Source organism: Poecilia mexicana, unplaced genomic scaffold, assembly GCF_051168715.1.
Source record: "Poecilia mexicana isolate PSO_F unplaced genomic scaffold, ASM5116871v1 scaffold_23, whole genome shotgun sequence".
Lineage (NCBI taxonomy): Eukaryota > Metazoa > Chordata > Actinopteri > Cyprinodontiformes > Poeciliidae > Poecilia > Poecilia mexicana.
Genome location: NW_028263392.1, coordinates 11,105,042 through 11,128,420, shown reverse-complemented (window position 1 = coordinate 11,128,420; position 23,379 = coordinate 11,105,042). Strand labels below are relative to the sequence as shown.

Genomic DNA, 23,379 nt, shown 5'->3' with positions numbered 1-23,379 from the left:
AACATACCTTGGTGCAATAAATGTATACCCGTACTCATCAAACTTGTCTGCAAGCAGGCTCTCGGAAACTAGAGATAAGTGAAGAAATATCACTAATTCAGTTAAGTTGGTATACAGCTGTTGCGATGACATCATTGTGAACTTGATACATTTTTAACAATCCTTTGGCAGTGAGCAGAAATCACGTGTCTTGGTAAAGAGACATTTGAAGAGCAACTCCACTAACATTTAAACAAAAACGCATATGAGACTTTGCCCATTAATCCATTCCTGCCCCAATGTGGTACTTGGATGACAAAATTTTATTCCAACCTGCACATCAGTTCATTTCCCAAAGCTGAAGTTACATAATTATATCTTGCAATGTTTTTCAAAGCTTCATAAAAATCTCCATTATTTATTGGAATAATGAAGACGACATGAAACCAGCAGCCCGCTGTAATGGTTACAGAAACATTTTGCATTTTATTGAAATGTATTTAGTGCTGATAAGCCCTGCATGTTTCTGTGCATAGTCAAACTTTACTTCAATCCTTTCTAAATAGTTTGCCTTTTGGAGAAAAGCGCGTTTATGTTTTGAGAAATGTTGTGCAGCTTTTCATGAAGCTATACTTCCAGTTTTGTGTAATGTTTGGACTCAGGAAAAGTACTTTGACAGCCACCAATTTAAACTGATTTTCTGCTCATTCCCTGCTGTTCAGAAACGTGACGAGGCTTTTATTAATACCATTTACCATCAGAATGTCATTTAAAGTTATTTTGGTTTGATTAGCGGGGGGCCACAATTTGTAATTTTTTATTAGAATCAGTGGATCAAAACCAAAACAAATAAACACGGGCATTGAGATTTCAAGATATCTAATTAACTTGAATTATTTGTAAGGTCTTAACAGTTTCTCTCATTCAAATGTCATTCTGTAAAAATAAACAGTTTTATTTACATGGGTACAAAATGCTTTGTTTATAAGGCAGTTATAAGGGAGAAAATAGTGACGCCTTTGTATGAAAGGTATTAAATCTGTAATTATGAGCATCTGCAGTTTGGGAGGCTTATTGGATTTAAGAAAAAAAAAAACCAATATATTTTATCAATCATATAATAAAAATTGGGACAAATAAGTGCACAGCTTGAGCAAAGTTAATCGATTAAAAAGCTAAAAAAAATAAACATAAGATGATAAAATTACGTGACAGGGCAAAGATTGGGAGAAGTAAAAAGAAAGGATACTTGCCATCTTTCCCTGGAGTAGAAATAATCCCATAGGAGAGAATGCGAGCAAACACGAGGATCCCCCAGGGAGGAGATGACGAGAAGGAAAAGAAAGGGAGGGGAGAAAGACAGGGTGAAACCACAGAGGTCAAAGGTGACAATATTTTATTCACAGAGCGAGTCCTGAATAGAAATATTGCATTGCAAGCAGAAGATTTCAGGTCTTTGGATGCAGATGGCGCTGATGGGGAACACACACAGACAGGCTTATACTGCGGTCAGAGGACGTGTTTCAGAACTCGGATTAGCATCTTTTTGATGATTTGGTCAATCTCAGGAGTTACAAAACTCTCGTGAAGGATTCACTTTACGCCATAATCAAATGGAAACATGCACTGCAGTTCACAACCTAAGTGTTTTCAAAGCACGCTGCACACGATTATTTCATAAACTCTCGTGGCGACAGTCGTCTTCGGTCGTCATGATTGGATTATTTCATTGCAGGCCGTCACTCAGTAATTCAGGAAAAAAAAAGATAAATGGTGGTGAGATATTAGGAATGAGACAAATAATGTGCACTCTCGATACCAAATAAGGTGGGAGGAAGAAGATGCTTTTATTTTGTTTTTTAAGCATTTTGTGCAACTAAAAATCCAAAAAGTGAGACTCAACGCCCACAAATACAAAATTGATGACCCTGCATTCAGAGGGACAAACAGAACAGATCAAGCTTAGTGTGTAAAGAAGAGTCCTGCTTTTCATTAGGAGTAATTTACCAAAGTTGTAAAACATAAAATGAGTCAAAAAGGAGAAACTGGAGAAAACTCCAATTTATACTTTGGGTACAGACTCACGGCTTTCTCCTTTATGGCTTCACCTTTAAATAATGCAAACATCCTGTTCGTCTGTTCTTCCTGCTACAGTGGGCCGGTGCCAAAACCACATCTGAGGGCCATTGGAACAGTCAAAGCAGGTGGGGGAGTTAATACATACACACACACACAGAGACGGAGACACACACCCGCTGTCTGCGAAAACACGGGTGGGATGCATTGCATGCAAAGAGCTGTCTCTGGGTGAATTAATCTCGCTTGATTCATCGTGACAAAGTTGTCGTTAACTTGGGGGGCGGGGGGGAGAACAAACGGAGAACAAAATGCTTCGGTGTTTGTGAGTCTGCAAATTCACATCCAACGTGTGTGGGTGATGAGAGAGAGACGAGACGAGACAAGGATGGCTGTGGGGAAAAGTACAGAAGGGGGATACTTGCCCAAAAATGCTGCGGAGGTTCCAAAACAGCAGGAAGGGTTAGGAGTTCAGAACAAGAGGTTAAAATATTGAGAAGAGAAAGGAGGGAATTGGAAAGAGACAAGAAAACAGGGTTACACAATATTTTATTCAAATGCGCATTGAATAAGAATATTGTACGCAGAAGTTCGAAACCAAAAAGAAAAGAAAAGAAAAAGACAACAACTTTACAGTACATGTGGGAAAAGTTGTAACTACAGGTAAATTACATTTCAATTGAAACTAATTAAAATGTCTCCAAAAAGCTACTTATTAATTCAAAAAGTGACACTCATTTAAGAACCGATTACAAATTTTGGTGCTATTTATTTTCATTTGGATCTTTATGTCTTACAGGTAGCCCAAATTTCTGCCCTTGAGAAAAATGTAAGTTTACAGAAGACCAATAATAGTACTACTACTACTACTAATAATAATAATAATAATAATAATAATAATACATAGGGTAATTTTCTAAATAAGCCAGTTTTGTATCCAAGCATAATAATGGTGTAGTACAGGGCAAACATTGAGGAGCAATGAAGAAGAAGAAGTAGTAAAAAGTTTAGAGGAGATTCATAAAAAGAAAAGAAAACACACAAAACCTCTCAATATAACAATTTGTAAAATTTATATAACTTAAAGGGTTCACTTTGTAAGTTAAATCACCATGGCATGTTAACTTTTTGATGACATTTTAATGTATAGAGATGTATTTTGTTAAAAACATTTTCCTTTCTTCGCCAAAAAATATTAATATTTGCATCATTTCCCCAACATAAAACGCTGTGGAAACTCACTTGGAAAGCCTGAGGGAACATAAACTCTGTACTTATTGCTTTAAGATAGACTGACCTAAAGAGGAAAAGTCTCAATTTTCACAAATCGGTCAAGTTAAAACATAAATTGGTGCCATTCAGAGGGTGTAAAATAGACGGCTAAATTGTTTTTACACTCATTTTCCAGGTTGCACTTTAATAATCCAAAAGTGAATCTCAGATGTTTGAAGTTCTTTAAAGGCCTTCCAAGTCTTTCAGCCTGGTTGCAACTTTATTTAATAAAGCTGCCAGAAACAAAACATGATGAAATGTTTTGCGGTAGATGGAGCAGCTTCAAGTGAGCTCGAAGCATCTGCCAACTGATTTTTTTTTTTTTTTTTTTTTTTGGAGCACACACTGGGCACCTAAAGTTAATTTTTTTCCAAAACAGCTGGAAACATTGCAAGGTCTGAGAAATGCATGCAAATTGAAATGTAAGATCGTGGATGCAAAATTTAATGATCCAAAAAAAGAAAAGAAAAACAAAATAGAGCTCAACAAAGGCCAGTTGCAGCTTAATCCAAAAATACAGAAATACACGCCACATGGAAGAAATCAAAACATTGAGTAATACTTTAAGCTTTTCTACACAGAAAGATGGACCTTTAAGAGAAGTTGCACATAAAAATCAAAACTATGCACATTATTTTAGTCAAAAAGACTGATCATAACATAATTATTTTCTAATGAACCTCCACTTCCAAAGAAAAGAACTGAGGAAACGTCTGTCGTCCCATTCATTCACAGCTGTTAGGGAGGGGATGCTGGGAAACTGCTGATTTGTAAATAGTCATACATGGCAAAGACTAATCCATGAGCTGCTATTAAAGAGGCATATAAGTGCAAAAGAAAAGAATGGTTTTCTTATCATTTATGCAATTACGACTGAAGATTTTTGAAAATGATGCGCATGTTTTAGACGCTGCCGTTTTAATAGCAAGCATCTTCACCTGTGCGATGTCAGGTGACTTTGTTCAATGCGCCGTTTTGCTTATTCTAATGAACAACATGTTAGGCAAAGACTACAAGCTGGCATGGTGCGGGACGGGTTTCTACTTGGCGGATTGATTCAAATCAGTTCCAAAGACGTGCATCAGATGGTGCCATGAAACCGGAAGCTACGGGCTCAGTAAGCCTTTTTCAGGAAGTTGTCTCAGTTGAGACAAAACCCGTCTGTTCTCTGCAACACGAACAGAAGTGGGATCACTCTCTCTTTAGATGTTATCTCGTCGGATATTTGTGATCCTCCTTACTATGAAATTCCAAAGAAAGGAAAAAGTATTATTAAAAAAGATTAATACATTTTGAACCACATTGCAGTTTCCATTTTTTTTTTTAATATTTCAGTTTGAAAATAAAAAATACTAGGATTAAAAAACAAAGAAAAAAGGGTGTGCAAGGACAAATATGTGCCGTTTTTGAGTTTTTCCACTCCTCTCGCTCACATAGAAGTGGTAAAGTCTTTTTTTTCCACACATCTAGACATCATTTTTTGATGATTCAGACTTGACAATCAGAGGTGAAGTACATATTTACACCATTTCTATTTGCAAATACTAATAGGGATTTTTTTCCCGGGAGGATCCCCCCTCATTTGTGTCCAATCCTGTTGATTAGGATATACAAAGGAGCTGGGCTTATAGGTGCATGAGGAAGTATAACATGCTATACAGCTGGATTTGTTTATGTGCATGCAGTTTTCTGAATTTTAGTGTACACAAGGCTTCGGGAAGGAATCCAAGCAACTCTTAGGACATGAGGCCCCTGGAAAATACTCGAGCCAAATTCCATACTTTTCCAGACGGCGTAGGAACTGCGTTATGTGTAGAAGGGGACAGGAGAGATCTCTGCCCTGTTGCTTCCAGATAAAAGAAAAAAAAAATACAACAACTTCCAACCACATCACAGATGAGGGCATGTTTTGTTTCAGAAATACTAGTAACAACTGTTACAGCGTGGTGTAGATGTATAGGGCAGTCATGTTTTTTGTTTTTTTTTCCGAAGCTCATTTATTGATGGACAGAATCCATGATAGCACTTAACTCCCACCAAGTACTGTTTATCTAACCTCTGTAAACATAAGTGTAACAATATAAGAGGCAGGGTTTCAGCTGTGACGGGAACGTCAACTTACATTTTGCCTGGGTGATCGTGTCGCCTATGGTTGCACGGATGTAGTGCATGCTGTAGTTTGGCAGGACCAGGGCCAGGCTGGGACAAAGCGAAAACAGGAGAAAGGCACCGCTTTTACTCGTTTTCAGCAAGCTATCCAATTCTCTCACCCTGTAACGAGGGCATCGTTTAATGTGCCAACAGCATGCACGCTCATTGAAGCATTTCGCCATCTCTAGCCATGTTTTCCAAATCCAAAAACAAGCAGCAGAACTCACCGAATTTCAGATAATGTTTCTGATAATATACACTTATGTAATATGGATAATTAAGATCTGTATGAGTAATATCCCACGATAGGTTCTGTAGATTTTTAAGCCAATACGCAATTAACAGAACTCCTCTGCTGAACAGCCGCGATTGGCTCTCCTGACGTAGAGATTTGATAAAACAAAGAAAATAAAAAAAACGTTTCGATCATATTCTAACGGAGAAACATAATAGCGGTTGTCCGGCAACAGAATAGACGCCAAAAACATTTTATTTTTAATATAGTGGTTAAAAGTTGTTACTTCCACCCTTAAAATAGCGGAATTACTACAAAACGTATTTAAGAAACTCTCCTTTTCTTCATCGTAGAAATGACTGTTAAAGCTTGGTGATGTTTTGTAATGAAACATTTCGGTTGATCTACTTAATCAAGTGTCATGCTGGAGTAAAGAGTGTGCATGCAGCTTTTTTTGAAGTTTTACCTGTAGTCTGTTCCCTTCACAGGAGCGAAGGTGTAGGTCCTCTCACCTTCGTCAATGTAGCGCTTAAATAAGGATATTACTGTCAGTTCAAGAAGATTCCAAATAAAAATGGATATGAACTCAAAAAAATCAACAAATTACCTCATCTTGAGATTTCACCAGTGTAGATATTGTGTAGTTTCCCGTTTTCCCATCAATCATTTTATTTCTTATCTGTGTACAAAAACAACAAAAAGAAACGCAACACCAAATATATAAATCACATCGCCACGCCATCATATGGTTCCAGTTTGTGCAATCAAATTAGAAAACAAATCTGTGCGTCAGACCTCCACTTTGATGTCGTTCTCCAACTCTGCGTCCAGAAAGTCGAGTGTTACAGGTTCATCAAACTTGGCAGTCTGTGAGAAAATGTATACAATTACTTCAGTTAGTTTGTCAGGTGTGAAAACAAAGAGGGAAAAAAAAAATATCCCTGAAAACATCAGTTACTAATCTGCTTCCAAAAGCGGGTTTTGATGCTTTGCAGCCCTAAAGAGGGAAATAATCGAGAAGAAGATCCAAGTCATGTATCTGCAACGAATTTACCTGATGGCGTGTTTGCAAAAAGCATATTTCTCAAATGTCACGGTGGAACATTTTGCCAAGCAAATAAATATAATCCTGCAAGCAAATGACGGTTTCCCTCGCAACACCTTCAATTTCTTGCAAAAGTATTAATACCTCTGTTTCCACATTTGGTCACGTGATAATCACAAACTGCATCGCCTTTCACTGCGATTTATGAATAAAAATAAATTGGTCAAAATGGGACACATTTGTATACGGCCCCCTCTTACTCTGATCTATCTAAATAAAAATAAGTGTTATCAATTGCTTTCAGTAGCCACCTATTTAGTAAACGATCCGTCGGAGTGTGAGTCAGTCTTTGTATAAATACAGCTGCTCTGCCTCAGATTTCATAGAGAACATTAATGAACAAAGAGCAACGAAAAAGCCAAGGAACACACAGAGCCTTTAATCATGACAACTATTAGAAAAACAGACTGAAACAATAGATACGACGTGCATTCTGTTCGCATTAGTGTGAGCAACGAACCAGCAGAACCTTGGGAGGGTTTTTCTTTAAACCTCCTACAAATGCAGTGTGAAACGGGGAAAACATTAATTTTTTTTCTCGACGTCATCAGCATTCAAGGATTTCCACCCAGACGATTTATCGCAATGACATCATCAAAAGGGATTCAGACGGCAGAGGTTTCAAACAGAAATGCACAGAAACGTCTTACTCCAAGTGAGGAGATTACAAATTAATCGCTGTCTGCTTTAATGGCCAACTGACATTTATACAGTTTTGTCAAGCTGTTTTTTTTTTTTTTTTTTTCAGAACAGTAATTATTTTTCAAGCAATTGTGAGATTTTGCTTACCAGCGGTTGAAGATTAGGGTGGAGCAACACATACCCATTTGGATCAATAGCAAAGTAGTAGCCATTTGGACCAAACTAAATAAAATAAAAAAAAAACGAGAATTAGTGGGGGAAGATCTCTGCATAAAGACTAAGATGAACAGAACAAGTACGTCTGCAATAACATGACTTATGAGCGCTTACTGTGAACCGAGGCGTGAGTCTCTTGATATCTTCTAAGGAGACATCAATAGCCATAACTCCCAGGATGAGCTGGTTTTGTGACTTCTGAGAGAAAAAGAAAAAAAAAAAAACAACCCAGAGAGGATGTCAGCTGCAGAAAGAGGAACTGTAAGGCCTTCTTATGAGTCCTGTTGCTTTTCCTGGATGAGTCAATTCCCTCTGTGGATTGTGAAGGATTTCAAGGAAATGGTTGCAATAGAAATCTGGACAGTTTCATTCCCAAAAGCTTCATGTGCTGCAGTGAGTCACTGACGAGGCATTTCCAGACTTGCTTTCGGTCGCGCTGGAGGTAGAGGCTCCGAGTCCTTCGAGGTAGACATGCAGACTCATCTTGAAGCATTTAAGCTACCGGATTCATTTCTCACTCTGATCTGCATGATTGATCTATTTTTGAATTCTGCTGGGCGACTTCCTACATTCTCTTCTTGTGGAGAGCTTTGCATCAACAGAGGAAACAAGCCAAAGCCGCAAGAAGATAAAAAAGATCAAAGATGAAAGCGAGTATTCATGTCGAGGGTTTAACGTTTAGCATATTACTGCGTCTCTGAAAGCCACAATCCTTTTAATCTATGAAATCAAAGTGCGAGACAGTCAAAAGCAGACGGAACGTGCTGGTGAAGATGCCAGAACGAGATATTGTTAGCAATTATTAATACTTACAGCCCTATGCAGAAACAAAAATGTTGGGGGGTGAGAGAGGGATTGTATAAAAATGTATTTGGTGGATACCTTTGAGCCTGTGTCAGTCTTGTTGAAGACGGGCAGTGTTCCGGTGATTACGAGACCCAGCTCCTGAAAGACAGAACGTAGCACACACATGTAGAGTTATGCCCTTTACAGGGGCTTGTAAATGTATTCAACTGTCCTAAACTGCGATACATAGTCGGATTACAACCACAAATGTATGGACTGAAAATGATACTATGACTTAACAATTTTAAATCTACCTAATCTATTTAAATTGCGATGGGATTTTTGTCGAACCTTCTTTCGATGCAATAGCAGCAAAAGTTCTTTGGGATCTGAACTCGACAAGTGTTGCAAATTAGGTTAATTTTAGTCAGAAAACATCTGGGACAACCCATACCTTGCCTCTAATTGGTCAGTTGGATTTATGGGTGGAACTTCGACTGGACAATTCTAACAAATAATTATGCTTCGACCTAACCTAAATAATTTTACTGTACTGTACCTTACATCTGTTTTTTTCTGACATAAAATGAACATCTGTTTCAAGTCTTCTGCGGCCTCCATGTAAACTCTACGTGGATAGTAGAAAACTGCAAATCAGACTTTTTTTTTTTTTTTGATGCATTATTCTCTGTGAAGATGTTCAACACTTGGAAAATTGCTTTGTGACCAAAACTGATTTTAACTTCTCCAAAGTTTGGTCCTTTGATGACGATGATAGTTTATTTACTGATGCGCTAAGATAAACTTCAGCTACACTGATTTGGTCTCAGAGTGAAGGAAACTGAATGCAAAAGTCCATCACACACAGAGCATGTGCAATTTGCTTCAATACATTTTAAGTTTGAAGTTGTAGCAATTACTATTTCTAATTAATACAAAACCATTTTGAATTAATGTCATAGCAATTTGCAGCAAACAACTTGCAATTTTCGTCAGAAAAATGATTAGCTACTTTTCTTCTTTTTTTTTTTAAAAGACATTTTTGGTGCCGAGAAAGTTGATGCAGTTTCCCAAACGGACAGTCTCCGATCAAATCCAAACTTCTTTTATCAGTCTGGTTTCTTATCTGAGGTCGCCTGGCAGTAAATCTTGACAGAAACATAAACAAAAAAAAAAAAACGGCAACACTTGGGAATACGGTTCATCCGTCATTGCGCAAAAACAAGATATAGTGACAGCAAATGACTAAACAAGACTTCAAATTTCTTTACAAGACGTGAAACAAATTATTCCGGTTTACACAGTAAACAGCATAAATCTTTCACCCTGGTGAATGTGATGGTGTCACCTCTCCCCAGCAGAACATACCAGTGCATCCAGGTAGACATTTGTCCACTGGACTTGCTTGGCCTTTCGGACTCTCTTGGGCCCGCTGTCAGCTCTGACCATTGGCCGACCCAAAACGTCCAAGTACTCCTGCCAAGATGAGCAGAAACTTATTTTTGCAACATGCATGTTGAGAGTTCTACCACAAGGGGGCAACATACGCAGCAAATTGGAAGAGCCAGAGTTTGAGAAGTAACGAGAACACAAGTACAATTACTGAAATGTGTTTTAATGACTGTTTACCTGAGTGTTCAGGCGAATGGCCCCAATAGATGGAATCTCATAGTAATACCCTGAGGGAGAGAAATAGATTTATTAGACAAGATCTTTTAGAATATTGATATTTTTTTTATTCCTACTACAGAAATCAACTTATCCGTCAGTTCTGCAAAATCCCACCATCTTCAAAATGTAATGGTAAACTTGGCAAAAATCAAAAAAAGAAAAATTCAAAATATTCAGTGCAGCAAACACACATTATAAACATTTCTGCACATCGTTTCAAATTGATAAAAACATCAACAATAGTGTTTTTTTTTGGCATTAGTGTGCAAGCCATTACAAGTAAATGGCTTGTACTTGTATAGCGCTTCATCAAGACCATAGGACTTCAAAGCGCTTTACACTACATTTAGTCATTCATCCACACACACACACACACACACACACACACACACACACACACACACACACACACACGCATTCACACACTGGATAGTAGCCATACAACAGAGGCAGTTTTTAATTCATCCTTTATTATTATTATTATTTTAGTTGTTAAAAGGTTTTGACACCTAATTATTACAGTGTTCCCTGGATACATGGCCCATTTCGCTTAGCCATTAGGCTAAACAACGACCAGTTGTTATGTCGCGATATAACACACATTGATCAGGTTGGCAGGGAAGGTAAAAGAAAAAAACCCCTCAAAACCCACAGCTCACTTTCAGAATAAAATCTCCGACAACCATTTGATACTCCGTTTGTGGCAACCAGCTGCTTACCTGCCATGGCAGCCAAAGCTTTGTTTTTCCTCCCCCCCCCCCTCCCCCCCGTTATTACAAATGCGAATATTGACTTCATTTATACTGTGACGATTTGTTCCGATGAGACAAACAGTCCAGCTGAGTTTGGCATGAAACAAAAGAATGATTATGTGGAAAAGCACCTTTTTTATTAGGTGGTGTATAATTTAACAGCTCTGGAAACATTAAAAGACCACTGAGCCAAACCCCATTTAAAACCTCATGGTTATTCCACCAGATATTGATTTCTGAAGTCTTCCTGAGTTAAAACACTCGTATTGTTGTTTCTAAATTAATATAAACTTGGATTTTTATATATTTTTTTGCTTTATTATTTTGACCATTTCTCATTTTCTGCAAACAAATGCTAAATTTTTGCTTGGATTATTGGAGACACGTAGACATGAATCAGTAGTTCATAGAGTAAGAGAACAATGTTAATGTTACTCAAACGTACACCGATAAAAAGTAAAAATCAGAGAAACTGATAATTATAAGTGGTCTCTTAAGCTTTTCCAGAGCTGCGTTGTAGCACAAACCGCTACAGATTTTCACGTTTGTTATTAAATGAGGGCGTTCACCTGATAGCTACAAATCCAACTATGTTTCGTACCTTTATTATTGCAGGCCATCCACTGTATCGGGCCTTTGTCGTAGCTGTGTTGGCCTACGGAGAAAGTAAAGATGCGCACCTGTGAAGGACAGTAAGTGCAATAAGATGAAACAAAAAAAAAAATACAGAAAGAGCAACAAATATGAACAACCATGTTGAAGCTGAACGTGAAGTCCTACCTCTTGCTTTGGGTTGTATTTTTGAAAGATTTCCTCAGCCCTCTCCTCTCCTCCATCAGTGAACAGCATTATAATCTTGTTGCAGTCGGCCCTCGACACATTGGTCTGGTTTACACAGAAGCAAGGACGTTTAATTTTAAGGAAAGCTGCTGGATTAACGGTTGTGAAAAGAAACAAATAGTGCATTTTGAGTGCAATATCTGAAAGAACCAGCGGAGGGTAGCAGATGCTCACTCTCAGAGAATATTTAAGAGCCGTGGGTGATTATCCAACTTTTTGCAGACAATTCTTAAAGTTGAGTGGATATGAGCTCTTACATATTACAAAGATTTACATATACAAAAAGTATAATTGCTCTACACACCCCTAGTAAAATATGATGCAAAAATAGAGAGCAAGGTTGACATTTTTAGCATCAGTGTGAAAAACAGCCAATCAGACTCAACCAAAAAAATAAATAAATGGAGTATTTAAGGGGAAAGATTAAAAAAAAAAAACCCATACACATAAGGGGATGTTACTGTATTTATAATTACATTTAAACTCAAGTTGCACAGTCAGCACACAGCTGCTATCATTTAAACTGCTTCTTATGAACTCAAAGTTGTTTGAATAGTATTTGTCTGGTGTTTTTTTTCTTTTTTCTACCGCCTTTAAAGAAAATCCAGCAGATTTCGCAGCAGGTCCACCGACCTGAATCAAATGAATGGGTCATTAGCAGGCCTCTACAGGAGTCAAAGACATCCGGAGGAGGTTAAGTGAGCCATTCACTCAGCATCAGAGGCATGGGACACTTACCCTTGAAGAATTAAGTTGACCATCTATGCAGGGGAGTGCAAAGCCACATAATTATGACATTTTATTATTTTCCATTTGTTTTTCAATAGAGTTGAACTGGTTAGAGGTCACACTGAGGGTGGAAAAAAAAAAAGTTCTGAGCCGATTTATCCTGGTTTCATTTTATTAAAAAAACAAAAAACAAACAAAAAAAAAACTGGCATTTTAACAAAGGTGTGCAGACTTTTCAGATTCACAGAATGTCACCAGTTTCTTCTGGTTAATATGGGCTACATAAAAAAAAATAAAAATAAAAAACGAGAATTGTCACCATTACCTCAACCTGGCATTTAAATGCAGTCCATACACTCTTTACCTGTGCGAGCTGTTCAAACGCCAGTTCAAAGCCACTTGTGTAGTTGGTGATGCCCTCGGCTTTGAGTCTCTGCACTGCCTCCTTCAGGACCCTTTTGTTCCTCACGTTGGCCTGCACCAGGTTCTGAAAGCATGCTGCGGGCCTGGCGGTTTTGTTGAACTGGGGGGATAAGGGAAGTAGGGTTGACGGGAGGAACGGGGAAGGCACTTGCACATATTTTCTAATAAATATGTGTTTCTTTCTTTGCAAACTGTTGCAGTGGTCCTTAAAAGACGTACGCTACACTATGAAGTAGAAGAGTTGGGTGACATTTAAAAATAAAATGCAACTGTAGACAACTGTGTTGGAGAGATCAACGCAAATTGTCACGTGCAAACGGAAAGGCGATAAGGTCGAACGCAATCAAACTTTCACACACCGAAGGAAGCTAAATTAACACAAGGATGGAAACGTAGGAGAGACGGAGGGGATGAGAAAACAGTGGCGTATGGAGGTGGAAAAAAAAAGAAAAGAGAGAGCTTAAGTCCGGAAAGATTATTTGTCAAGTCACAACCACACAAAGTAACTTCAGGTGGATCCTGGTGAATAGCTCACGTGGAGGAACAGATGGAAGTGAATGAGTCTACACACACACACACACACGCACACACACACACACACAGCATCTAATAAAAGGGCAGGGCCAAGCATGGCTCATTAGTACTCAGCATCTGCTTTGGGCCTCTTTTGAACACAGCTCCCAATCATCAGCGTCATGGTCCAAACATAGCATAACGAATTATAGCATCAATAACATCCACCAGTGAGTATTTCTGCACATAGGATGGAAATATTGACTCAGGGAATCGGAATAGAATATATTTTTAGACTTTTATTAAGAGAAATATAAAAAAAAAAAAAAAAAAACATTCCATCTCTTTCCTCCCCCCTCCTCACATAAAACCCCATTAAAATAAATCATTTTTAATCACACATCTTTGCAGTTAGAATGTGTCAAAGTGGAAAAGCTTCCAAGAATATTAACTGGTCAAGGCATCATATTTCCTTCCAGTAGTAGTAAGCTTGATTATTTGTAGATCTTGCCTTCTGATGACATTATTCAAATTTATTCAGCTCTTTAAAATTATTTTACTGTACAGGCTGACTGAATTGGGATCTATAATTGATATTGCAGAACAAGATAAAAAAAATAGGGTTTGTCTTATTAACTTTAACTGATTGGTTGCGTAGTACGACCCAGTGTGGGGGTACGCCGAGTCACAGAAACAGAAATCAGAGCAAACCAAAGTCTATAAAACGTTATGTCATAAACCGTTCTACCGAACCTCCACACCCGCCCAAAACAAACGCACACCAGTGCATTTAATAAGGGAAGTTGAAACAAAAATGTTATTTATGGCTAATTTGGAAAGCAAACTAATTTATGTTCCCAGTCATGAAGAGCGACTGCAGGGAGGACAAAGTAGAGAAGCAATCAGGATAAAGGAGACGCTGGACAGAGGAAAGTCAGACCCACAAGTGCACAACGCATTCTGAGCCAAGAAATTGGAGGGATGCATTAAGCTGAGAAGCTGCACGCTTTCACACAAGCACAGAAGATAAGCGTTTGACACGTGACCAAGAAAATAACTACACTCTAATGGAACATCTTCAGCTCAAAAAAATATCCTCTTATGATTGTTGATGTACAATAAGTCATCGTCTTCATAGGTAGTGAACGTTTAAGCAAGAAAGGGAATGATAGGTCAGTTTGTAAGTAGTTTTAGAAAGGAGACGATTATATCAGTTTATCAATAATTAAAAACACAAAAAGATGAACCTCAAACCACCTCTATGTTCGCTACTAAATGAATTACTTTATGAAAAGCGTTTATACTCGTGTGGAAAAGCTCTTGGAAACAAAAGCAACACACACAGTGTTACACCAGAGCAATACACTTAGCACATTAGCAACAGTAATGGGAGCCCATGTTTTGGACACTGTGGATTTCAGTAGTAATCCCATTCAGTACGACTGCCTCCAATTCGTCTTGGCAACGCCCCGTAAACGTCCTGAACTGGGGGGAAAAAAACACTCGCCCTCTGAACCGTTATTTTTCTTTGTGAAAGTTGCAGAAATGCTTTAAACTGGCAGTCACTGGAGCTGCAAATTGTGATGGATGAAGGCCAATGCCCTAATGCCAGGAAACCTTTGGTGCTCGAGATTTCTATCGAATCTCAATTTGGCATGGAAGACGTTTTCTATTCCATCCCGCAGAGTTAGGAACGTGGCAGAAGAAAGCGAAGATTAATTTGTCGAAGGTTTCATGTTGCATCTTCGTGGCTTGAACTTGAGAATTCGCTTTCAAACATACTTGGGTGTCCTTGCTCTATTAGCATTTCTCTGATAAAATTTAGAGTTTATGGAAATGTGCTTTACCTCTCCAAGGTTCTTCTGTTTTTTGTTTTTTTTTTCATTTCCAGCACAGTTAAGCATTTTAATAATCGTAGATGACCTGGTTTAATTAAAGGAAAAAAAAATATTATCCAATGAAAACATGTAAAACAATGAAACAATTAATTCCCCTCTTATTAGGTAATGAATTAACCTGATGCCCATATTTTTGGAAAGTCACACCCAACCCTGGTTTATGCCACACCTGTAGAACCGTCAGCATATTTAAACAGAGCTCGACTGAAATTTAATTTATCCACTAAATCAGTGAGTTTGAATAAAGCTGCTTAAGCAATCATTTTCAATCTGGACTCCAGCACCTGTAGAACAAAAGCAAATACTCACAGACACCACGTTCACGAAGTCGTCATCGGAGAGGGTCTCCAGCATCCAGCTGACTGAGGTTTTGATCAGTTTCAGGGTGAGGCCTGACACGCTTCCACTCCTGAAGCACCGAAAATGGGTTTTAGAATAACTCAAACATCACAGCCAATGATTGAAACACAGTGTTAGACTGTAGCTTCATTCTAGGCAAATATGACTAAATCAACAAGTAACCCAAAAGCGTTGACAGTCATTGCAAAGATTTGATACAAGTGTTGGAATGTACAACTTTTAGATTGCTATGACTTTTCTTGGTACAAAAAAAAAGTTGTAAAAGAGCCAATTTCTGTATAGTAAATGCAGAGCTCAGGCTTTCAGGCAATGAGAGCAGGAGAGGTGACTTGGGTATCAGGGTAGGATGCCTTCTGGGTGTCTTCCTGGTGAGGAGTCTGGCCACGTCCCCCCCAGGAAAAGACCTGGAGGAACCCAGGACACACTGGAGGGACTCCATTTCTCTGTTGGCCTGGAAACGCTTTCTCTCTGGAGAACTGCCTGAAGAGAGGGAAGTCTGGACCACTGCTTCAGCTGCTGTCTAAGCGACCCAACCTCAAACTAAGTGGAAGATAATGGATGGATGCTCCTCATACATGCTTGTCCATTGTCTTCCCACAGCAGACAGCACGGGCATTTGGTTTAGCTTAACTAAACTGAGGCTGCATGAAATTAACTCAGCAAAAAGAGTTAGGCGCCCCTGATTTCCTACAGAGAATTAATATTCCCAATTTATTTCATTATAAAGACAATTTAAAGTTGAATTCTCAATCAGTGTTTTAAAAAAAAGTCCTAAATGATGGATAATGATGTCAACATGCAAACATAATAATCATAATTTGTCAGAAATTCAATCTTTACATTTTCACTCTTTCAAAGTTAATTCTTGAAAGTGTGTCTTCCTTGAACATGACGGAGTTTGTGCCGGACTCCCTTGACATGAGAGAACTATTGTCACGTCTGGCATCGCTCCAGGAGTCCCTTATGGACCTCGCAGTTATTCTGAACTCAAACTTTTCCAGTCTTAAATCATTGCAGGGAAACCACTGGACCGCGAGTAATAAGGTTGGCCAGTGCACTGACCGCTTTTTGTTAGTCAGTGTCACACATGAGCGCAGCCCGGCAGCGCCCAGCGGGATGAGGCCACTCACGGAGTTAGCATCAGGGCCTCCTGGCGTGCAAAAGCAAATCCAATCTGACTGTAATGTATGAATCATAAGGATGTCACTCACGCATCCACTAGGATCAGCATGTCCTTGGGTGACGCCGCCCCCTGAATGTACCTGGTGAGTAATACCAGAAACACACAGGCGGATTGTACATATGGAGCACACGTACGCACAGGAAACATTGAAATGCTTATTCTCAGAGACGTAAAGCTGCGTCAAAACCCATCGCTACGATGGACACTACCAGAAAAAAAAAATAAGGTTGCTGAATTTTCAAGCCACCTATTCTCTTCACTAACTAACGTTTGAACATATTAACATGAGACTCAACCAACTCACCAAGGTCGCCTGCGTACGTCATACAGGTCGATCTTGTCAGGTGAGCTTCTCTGGTCGTTCCAGGGGGAAGCTGCATGCAGGCAGAGCAATGTGTGTGTTTACATCCCCAGACCCAACCGAAGAAACTGCATTTGTCAACATGCATAAACTAAACAAAACATAAATACACACAATATGCAGTATTATTTTACTCTCTTGAAACAGGCACATTTTCTTCCATGTTTTGTCTGGGGGGTTTTTTTGTTTGTTTTTTGCATTGGACAGACAAACGTCTCGTATCAGAGAGACACAAGAATATATTTGCATCAAGCTTAAGCCATTTTTGAAGCAAGACGAGGTAAGTCTCGTGTTCTGACTCAAATGTTAGAATTATCTCCTCCGGCCGTCACAAACTCCTGCAGCAGCAGCCTGCTAATGACACATTTATTCACATCAGGTGTGCTCAGCGTTTAAAACATGCGGGACTCTGGCTCTCAAAGACGGGAACCATCCATGCCCAAAATGGATCTCTGTGTGCCAAACACAAACTGTGTATAGTTGAAACGTAAGCGAGAGCACAAAAAGTTTTTAAGAAGGTCAAAAACCCGCACTTTACGACTCGGTCTCGTTCCCTTTTCTTGTAAGTTTTTCTGGTAAATTTTTGTTTGCTGCAAGACATTGTGGGGATTGCCAGTAAAAATTCTAGATTTTAAGGTTTCAAACTGACCAACTGCGTTAACCAAAATGTCTTTCATTTACTCGTCGATTGAGTTCAAAACTGCCCATTTCAAGCTTAGTTCGGCGTTTTGTAATTTTGAAGCAAAGTTTAGCTGATTCAGATTTCTCAAGATATCAAAATATTTTTTCTCGTCTTGTATATTAGAAGCAGCCCATTGTTAATGAAAGCCTGCTCATGTCAAGATTACCTGGGTAATACCGAGCCAGTCCAGTGGCGGAGCCAAAAACCTGCCAGAGCAGTGAGGGATCATCCTCTTTGTTTTGTCGGAAAACATCCTCCAACTCGTCTGTCCAGTTCAGCTCATTCAAAATGATGGTGGCTGGAAGAAGAAAACGGATTCAATAAATCACCTTTTGGGAAGAATTAAATCAGCGTGCTTAGATTTCTGCAGAAAAGCATCCACTAAATAAAATCTCTAATAATAATAATAAACAGAAGGAATGCTTTGATGCACACATAAAAATAAAAACAAATATACAGCTTGTGCAATATTGCTTTACTGATGGTGACGGCTGGGAGAAGTGAGCCATCTCACGGCTATTCAAACTGCGTAAGTCTCCTAAGATGATGTTTTTTTTTTTTTTTTTTTAAAAACTGCTCTAAAAACATCAACTTCTGCAACAGTAGAAAGTGGCCAGAACATGAGACTCAGAATAATTACAAGTGACATTTCTGGAAGTAGATAAAATCTACTGAGTACTGAGCAGCTAGAAGCACACAGTGCTTTCCTGCTTTTCCCCAGAAACTCATAATACTTATTGCTCTAAATGAGCAGCTTGTTTTTCAACTGTAAACTTAGTTTGGCAAAAAGCAGCCCTGACAAATCGAGCTCAATGGGAGAAATCCCAGACGGAGCACTGAACCTAGATGAAAAATCGAAAAAAAGAGTGCTTCAGCGGAATAAATAACATAAATTTGCCAAATTAAACATTGTTTCCATTTAAAATCCTATACTCCACGTCTAAAAGTGTTCAAATCATTTGCCTTTACGATCCTATCACCTCACTTTCTCTGCTCTCCATGGATTTTCACCATCCCTTTAACCTAAGCCTATACCTGAGAGGTTTTTTGTGAATCAAATTGTGTCCCAATTGTAAGTGGTAAAAAAAAAAAAAAAATGTTCAGGTCTAACAACCTGATACTCCTTGAGTCTGGATTCTATCGGATTAGTTCTGCTGGTATAACTGACACCACTAACTGGATGTGTCTGACCAAAAAAACAAAAACAAAAAAAACCCCTAAATATAGAAGCAATACTATGTTTTCATTTTCAGAAAAAGCTGAAACCATTGCAAAAGAAATGTATGTTTTTAATTCTCTCCAACTAGAATTTAAATATAGACATCCGTCGCAAACACGCGACATTAATAGGGCAGGTTAACATGTAGAGCTGAAGCCCTCGACTTCTATGTTGCGTGGGTCTAATCCCAGCTGAATGATGGAACAAATCACAGTTTCAGTGTAAACAGATCCATCTGGGAAGTGACGTGCCGGTTGCTTGCTCGAGGTCACTGTGGCGAGAGGAAGAGAGGTGTCACCACGGCGATGTAAGCGCTGGTCGGCTCTATTTGTCAGCCGTGGCATCGTTTCCCGAGGGACTTCAGAGGGTAACACGTGCGGTTTCGAGTGTTTGCATACTCAGAGCGACAGACGTGGATCAGTGTCTCTCAGAAAATATGGCCCAGAGTAAAAGGTTTTTTGTTTTTTTTTCCTTCTAGATGTGAAAACTACGTCAAGTCCTATGTTTTTTTTGTACGCGTGTATTTTGGAGCAAGTCTCTTTTTGCTTGGTTGAGATGGGAGAAAAGAAAACAATAAGGCAACATTGGAAAAGCAATGAAATGAAGCTGTAAGTACGACAGACAGCTAACGTAAAGGAATATACAGCACATGTAATCCAAACGATTGAGCTTTTTTAGGTGAATGCAAACAAATTTGTTCCTACCAACTGTCACCATGTCGCTAAGGTAGAGGGAGTGCAGAGCAACTCTTAGGGTTTTCATGAACAGGAACGGAAGAATTTATTTAGAAAAGATTAAATGCATCAGTCAAGACGACATGGGAACATGTTGGGAGAATAAACATGATTCCAGCAGTGAATCAGAAGGCGGTGGGAGTGGGAAGTGAAACTGGGAGGGAACTCTGCTCTGTGCCATGCAATTGCCTCTGCTGTTCCCTTCCATCAGCTAACTGGTAGTTGTCTCTGCTGGAGCACTTGAACGTAATAACACGGTTGAAGACGAGGTGGTGAAAACCTGTAATCGCCGAATCAGAAAGGGTCTTCTATCCAGAGATACCTTACTACTTTGCGACTTCTGAGGGTGAGAAATTAAGCTAACATGGAAAACGGTTAAGTTACTTAAAGCTGCCTCAACATCTTACTTGAGCTGTGATGCCTAATCTCATTTAAAATTTAAAACATTTTACAAAAAGTTCTTGGTTGTCGTGATTATTCTAGAAGGACAGAATGTTTTGCTTTATTTCAGTGTTTGAGTTGCACCTAGAAAATAAGTAAAGTTGGTTTTGCAACTCACATTCACATCATGGCCATAAATGTCCATGTATTCCATTGGACTTTTGTGCAACAATCACCACAAGTATCAACAAGAAAAACAAATCTAAAAAGTGTGGCATGAGCTTGTAGTCTGCCTACTCAATATGTGAACAAAAAAAAGCATCCATCATGAAGACAAAAAGACAAAAGATCATAGCAAACAGTTCAGTGAGAATGTTATGACATTTAGAGGAGAACTGGTGCGCTCATTCAAAACTAGAAAGACTGTGGCATAACTCAAAACCCACTAAAACATGGCAGCCTACCTAAACTAACAAGTGGAGCGAGAAGAGCTTCACTAAAAGCAGACGAGAGACCCAGGGTGACTCTTTAGGAGGTTGTAGAAATAGGAAGAGACTAAGAAATAAAAGGAATGGTACGTCCCGCCACTTATTTTCTCCCACATGGGAAAGGGGCTTGAGGTCACAGAACAGATGGGGACAGACATCGACTGTCTCCTTATGTTAATTGATTTATAGAAGAGGTGAAATCAGATTAGGAGACAACTGTCTGGGAGCCTTCTCGCATCCAAATGGGAGCCCCACTTAGCTGATTAGAACATCGCGGGCAGGCATCCAACTCCTCGCAAGGGACACAAGTTATGGATGTAATGACAGTGAGACAAGGATGGAGAAGGAAGGATAGAAAGACGGAGATGGATTTAAGTGCACCTCAGAGTTTGGCTGCGAGCTTTATAAATGAAATAGGATGTGTATAAAGTGGCACAAGGGTGCAAGTAGAAAAGAAAATCCATTTATAAGCTGTGAGCTTTGCCAGAAGGACTTTGGCAATAACACAATCGCAGACACACACACGCAGCCGCAGTATCTCGGCGCGTCACAGTATGTGCATGTCTAGGGCTGACAGGTGTCACACAGCGTAGATGCAAACGGGCATCAGACGAGCCTCGGATCCCCTGCCAAGGCCACAACGCTCCCCTTTCATCTCTTCTCGTCGTATCCACACTGCTCTGCCTAATGAGCGAGAAGACATGCATATGCAGCCACGAGATCCCTATACGGCGCGATACGTGCACGTGACGTGACACGCGCGCAAACTCTCACACCTCAAGTGTTTCCAGCTCTCCCTCGATCACAATCATGCATGCAGACAGGCTGATTCATCCGTGGTTTGAGTGTGCGAACACAAACACCAGATAAATCCCAGTCTGACCACCCAACACTGGATCGGCACAGAGAATGGATTCCAATCATGTGGGGGAGAAAAGACAGCAACAAATTTGTCACCAGGAAGCAAAAATTTATTATGCCTAATGAAATGGAGCGAAGGTTAAGGGAAACCGATATGAGATCAACTCCTTTGGCTCTGCAGAACGTCTTCTCCTACATAAAAGCAGTGGATTACACAGCTCTCCTACAGCATCATAAAAAGCAAAAGGGACGCCAGCCTCGTCTAGACCGAGTCCCGTAATCGAGTTACAACTGACTCTCCTCATGCCAAAGAGGTGCATCTTGGGCGTGCCCAAGTCTCTGCTTCTCCTTCAACCAAGATGCCCATTGCCATGGCAACTCTGAATGTACTGGCCAGCCGGAGAGGCGGCAGAGCGGGAGCCGGTCGTCGTTTTCAAGATTTCAAGAGCTGGGAGTTGCTAAAACACAGAGCAACTTTACAGCTGGTGCTAATGGGAACTTCATCCGAGTCCAGCCTGTGAGCGGGCAAAGAGCAAATCCCTGACACGTGTTCACGTTGCAGGTGGACAACTTGGCATCAGAGGCCTTTATCTGCTGCAGAGAAATAGTGCAACTTAATCCAAACTTCAGTAGAGGCAAAACTTGTCACAGTAGAGATTCCAAAATAATAATAATAATAATAATAATAAAACAATTAACAGCTTTTGCACTGCTAAAATGATTTTTGGTTACATGCAAGCTGGCTCTACACTGAAGGAGATAGAAAAGAAGCAGATAAATTAAAAACACTTATAGAAAACATCAAAAGTTATCAGGTCTTTCATGATCCTTTTGTGGGGGTTTTTTGTAGATGTTGTTCTGCAAGCATTTTGGTAGGAAGTGCCTGTAATGAGTTCAGTTTTTCAGGACCTGTGTTGCCGACACTTCTTTAAAAGGGTGTTTTCTCTCTCTTTCCTAACTACACTGAAGTTCGTGATTCTAGCATGTCCAAATATACTGAAAAGATATGGCTACATTTGCAAGCTACTACTGTCTACTTTGGGTACATCTCAGCTACTTGTTTTCCTTTTCTTGATATGCAAGTATACTTATTATGATGGTTTCTTTAATCTTCTTCAAAGTGATTCCTTTTTGAGTTTTGTTGCATGCATCTTCCAGATGCTAATTAAACAGAAGAGAACAGATAAAAGTCGGAACGTCCTTGGAGGTTTAGAAACCTTTAGGAAAGAAAATGACGTAACCTGGTTGGGTATGTAAACTCTAAGTGGGTGTTACTTGAAATCTTGCAGTCTGCAGTCTATTTTTATATTTATTAAGGGCAGCAAAAGGAGGATAAAAAGTGAAGGCCTCCAACTACAACCCTGCTGGTATCAGAAACGTGCCAACTTTTGAGTCAAACTTGGAAATACCTTCCCATTGTTACTTTAAGTTCAACACTGAAAATTTACTGACCATACATTTATTGAGCTTTAAGGGGAATAAATAAACTGGCCTTTTCTACAGATGAGAAACTAAAAGTATACCCGAAGCCGAGCTGCCAGTAGTCCACTCACTGTTAGAAAAAAAAAAATAAAAAAATAAAAAAAAGATGACTGAATCATACTGAGCATAACGCACTATTGAATCTCCTGAACCCAACCCCCAGCCTTTTCATCATTATAACTGCAGCTTGTAAAAATAACCAAGTGCATTTGGCAATGACAAAATGTCTGCACAGTCAGAGGCCTCAGAGGCCCGTCACTGCACATTTATAGTCCGCCTTATTGGGAGTGACTCGCTGTATAAGGACATAAAAGTCATGTGATGTAGTCCGTTGCGTTTG

General features: G+C 39.4%; 1 protein-coding gene across 3 annotated transcripts in view; it reads right to left on the bottom strand.

The window, feature by feature from the left end:
- Positions 1-23,379, bottom strand: part of cacna2d1a (calcium voltage-gated channel auxiliary subunit alpha2delta 1a) — an 82,073-nt gene that overhangs the window by 21,030 nt on the left and 37,664 nt on the right. For all 3 annotated transcript variants that reach the window (XM_088003433.1, XM_088003432.1, XM_014982418.2), the window contains 17 exons: positions 18,041-18,172; positions 17,136-17,205; positions 16,860-16,910; positions 15,598-15,697; positions 12,819-12,977; positions 11,666-11,770; positions 11,487-11,565; positions 10,092-10,141; positions 9,831-9,938; positions 8,559-8,621; positions 7,791-7,874; positions 7,608-7,682; positions 6,509-6,580; positions 6,321-6,392; positions 6,180-6,241; positions 5,450-5,526; positions 8-68 (listed from right to left, as the gene is read on the bottom strand). In XM_088003433.1, coding sequence (XP_087859559.1) covers positions 8-68; positions 5,450-5,526; positions 6,180-6,241; positions 6,321-6,392; positions 6,509-6,580; positions 7,608-7,682; positions 7,791-7,874; positions 8,559-8,621; positions 9,831-9,938; positions 10,092-10,141; positions 11,487-11,565; positions 11,666-11,770; positions 12,819-12,977; positions 15,598-15,697; positions 16,860-16,910; positions 17,136-17,205; positions 18,041-18,172 — 1,420 coding nt within the window. The remainder of the gene's footprint in view (positions 1-7; positions 69-5,449; positions 5,527-6,179; positions 6,242-6,320; positions 6,393-6,508; positions 6,581-7,607; positions 7,683-7,790; positions 7,875-8,558; positions 8,622-9,830; positions 9,939-10,091; positions 10,142-11,486; positions 11,566-11,665; positions 11,771-12,818; positions 12,978-15,597; positions 15,698-16,859; positions 16,911-17,135; positions 17,206-18,040; positions 18,173-23,379) is intronic.